General features: G+C 36.8%; 1 protein-coding gene across 1 annotated transcript in view; it reads left to right on the forward strand.

The window, feature by feature from the left end:
- The window catches only part of LOC101845174 (CLIP-associating protein 1), a gene marked incomplete at its 5' end in the record, with an annotated part of 62524 nt that overhangs the window by 29642 nt on the left and 30194 nt on the right, over nucleotides 1-2688 (forward strand). The window contains 1 exon segment of the mRNA XM_035970484.1: nucleotides 342-389. Coding sequence (XP_035826377.1) covers nucleotides 342-389 — 48 coding nt within the window.

Here is a 2688-nt window from a genome sequence, read left to right on the forward strand (position 1 = left end):
TGTCCTTTTACGTAAATCAATATACATTGTTATGTGTCATTCCATGTGTGTTCTCAACTTTGGAGTCTATTATATACCTGTACATTGTATTCAGAAACGTTTGTGTGAAAAATGTCAGTGTTTTATTTTCATAACTAGTTCAACAAGGGAACATTGTGGAATCCCAAGAGTAATTCTGTGACAGAGAAGTCATGTTGGTAGTTCAGGGTTTGCTGATTTGTCTGATAGTTCACGGTTTGTTGAATGTCTCGTAGACGTCTCAGTGTAAGTCAGTTGATTGTTGACCAAATACTAAAACCGTTTCGACCCCTTTCTCCCCCCGCTGCTGCCCCTTTATGCAGTCAAGGGGAAGAACTAGGTCTTTTTCCTCGGGCTACGGAGCGACAGAGGTGATTATCTTCCTTTGACTGCTTTTATTTAGCTGTTTTTTTTATACCTTTATAACCCTGGTGTATTCGTCGAAGCTGTTCTGAGTGTGTGTGTATGTGTGTGTGTGTGTGTGTTTATATTAGGTCACAGAACTGGCAAAATAGAATAGACATTGCAACTGGTCAGGGTTTTGTCAGCCACCTCGATAGATGTAGGAGAAAGTTGACTGCATCAGAGTCTGAATTATAATTTTTTTACAATTATTTTTATCTCATTTCCAACCATTGTTGAATCCGGTGATCTGTGATATGTAAAGAGAACACTCTACATACACTACATGTTTTCAGTAGTTCTGGGGGATGAAAGAAAGAAATGTTTCCTCACAAGTTGAATGTGCAAGTACTTGTAGTGGTTACAGTGAGACAGAGAGAATGTAGTTATGGTATCTGCAGCACAGAGATAGTGCATCTTTTTGGGGGGGATTCAGTTTCAGTTGGGGGGGGTACTGTCTACCTTCAGGTCAGATAGACAGAGCCCATTACCTTTATTGATGTATTGTAAACCAGTGCAACCTCTACTCTCAGACCCCAGTTTGTGATGTGGGAACGTCGCGACCGTAGCTCCGTCTGTTGTTTCTGCCAGTTCTGTGATGTGTTGGCCCTGCTCATGTCAGTTAGATTGATGTCCATAGGTTTTTTTGGAGAGATGGACTCCTGTCATTTTTTAGAGTTGGAAGCTAGTATTTTTTAGAGATGGATGCTTAGAGTTGGAAGGAAGCTAGTATTTTTTAGAGTTGGATGCTAGTATTTTTTAAGAGTCATATTAACAGCAGTATTTTCTTTAGTATTAGACGCTAGATTTAAAAAAATAAAAACTGGTTTTTCTTCACAAAGACTACGAAAGACCAAGAAAGCTTTACCGTCGTCACATTTACCGTCATTGCTTCATTTCTTCATGTTGCAGCTTTTTGTCCACTTTTCCTTGTTGTTTCACCATCGTAGCATGGAGCCATTGTTGCAGATGTTGACAGCTCTCAGCTTACGTCGTGCACAACGCGTTTTTCTTGCTCAAAATCTGCTTTAAGAATCAGCTTTTTAAAAAAAAAATGTTTCTTTTTACTTTTTCAGATTGTCATTACTCTTGAGAATAAAACGAAGTACTGATAGTAGATTCTATGTCTGAGCTGCGGGGGGGGGGTTGTTGTGTCTCCTTTATTGGTTTTTGTTTTGGTGTTGTTTGTTGTTTTTTGGGGGGGGGGTTCTCTTTTTTAAATATTTCATGTTTGAAGACAGATTGAAGGATTGATCAAGTCTCAAAGTTAAGGTTTATTTATTTATTTGTGTATTTTTGGCTTGTTTGTTTGTTTTTTCTAAATATTTTCCTTTTGAAGATAGATGGAAGTGCTGATGATGTCCCAATACTTGTACTGTAAACATTGTTGTATTTGTAGCTGTGGACTCGACTAGCGTTGCTTTTAGTAAGTGCAAAACGCCATGTCACAATTGTACAGTGTGTGTGTATTTATACCGTAAACCTTCTAGAAACATTATTTAAACCTACACACTTTTTTTTTAAAACCTGTTTTCAGCTAGATCTATAGGGAAATGGTTTACTTCCATGAATGTCAACATTCTGCTGGGTTTTTAGGTCTCTTTTTAATGATGATAATAATAATGGTAATAATAATAATAATGGTAATAATAATAATGGTAATAATACAAGTATATTACATGTTCATGGTTTGCAGCCCTGATTAAAAAGTTCAGGCTTTGAGTGCTTTACATATACAAAAAATACGAACGGTATTTTAGTTTCTGTCTTAAGATATTAATAATTGATTTAATCTCAATAGAGAAATGACGTGAGTTAACTTTTGAATGCTCAGACAGATGTGATGAGTCTTACATTACATTGTACTACAGTTTTGATAATGAGCAAAGAAGGATGCAGATTTGGCATTTTTTGTAGAAAATAAGAAAACTCTTTCTCCTCAAAGTCCTAAAGAAGTGTTTTGGTGTTGTGGCTTAGATGAAGCAGGAAAATTCCATCTTGATGTCTTTGTTTGTGCTACAAAATCTCTGTACTTTTGAGACACAGCATACTTTTTGTAGTTTTTAAAAATTTGTGTGAGTGTATCTCATCATCAGAGGTAAAGTTGAATTGTCAGATTTTCAAAACTTTTTTCCCCCCCTGGCCATTAACAATTACACATTTTTCCGTGTCAGAGTAAAAATAAAATTGTTTGGAAACGTGTGTAGCTTGGTTCAGGTCAGACTGGGACGGCCATGAGGTTTTCAGAGGGGTTTTTATTGGGGGGGG

This window comes from Aplysia californica, unplaced genomic scaffold (assembly GCF_000002075.1).
Source record: "Aplysia californica isolate F4 #8 unplaced genomic scaffold, AplCal3.0 scaffold00272, whole genome shotgun sequence".
NCBI lineage: Eukaryota > Metazoa > Mollusca > Gastropoda > Aplysiida > Aplysiidae > Aplysia > Aplysia californica.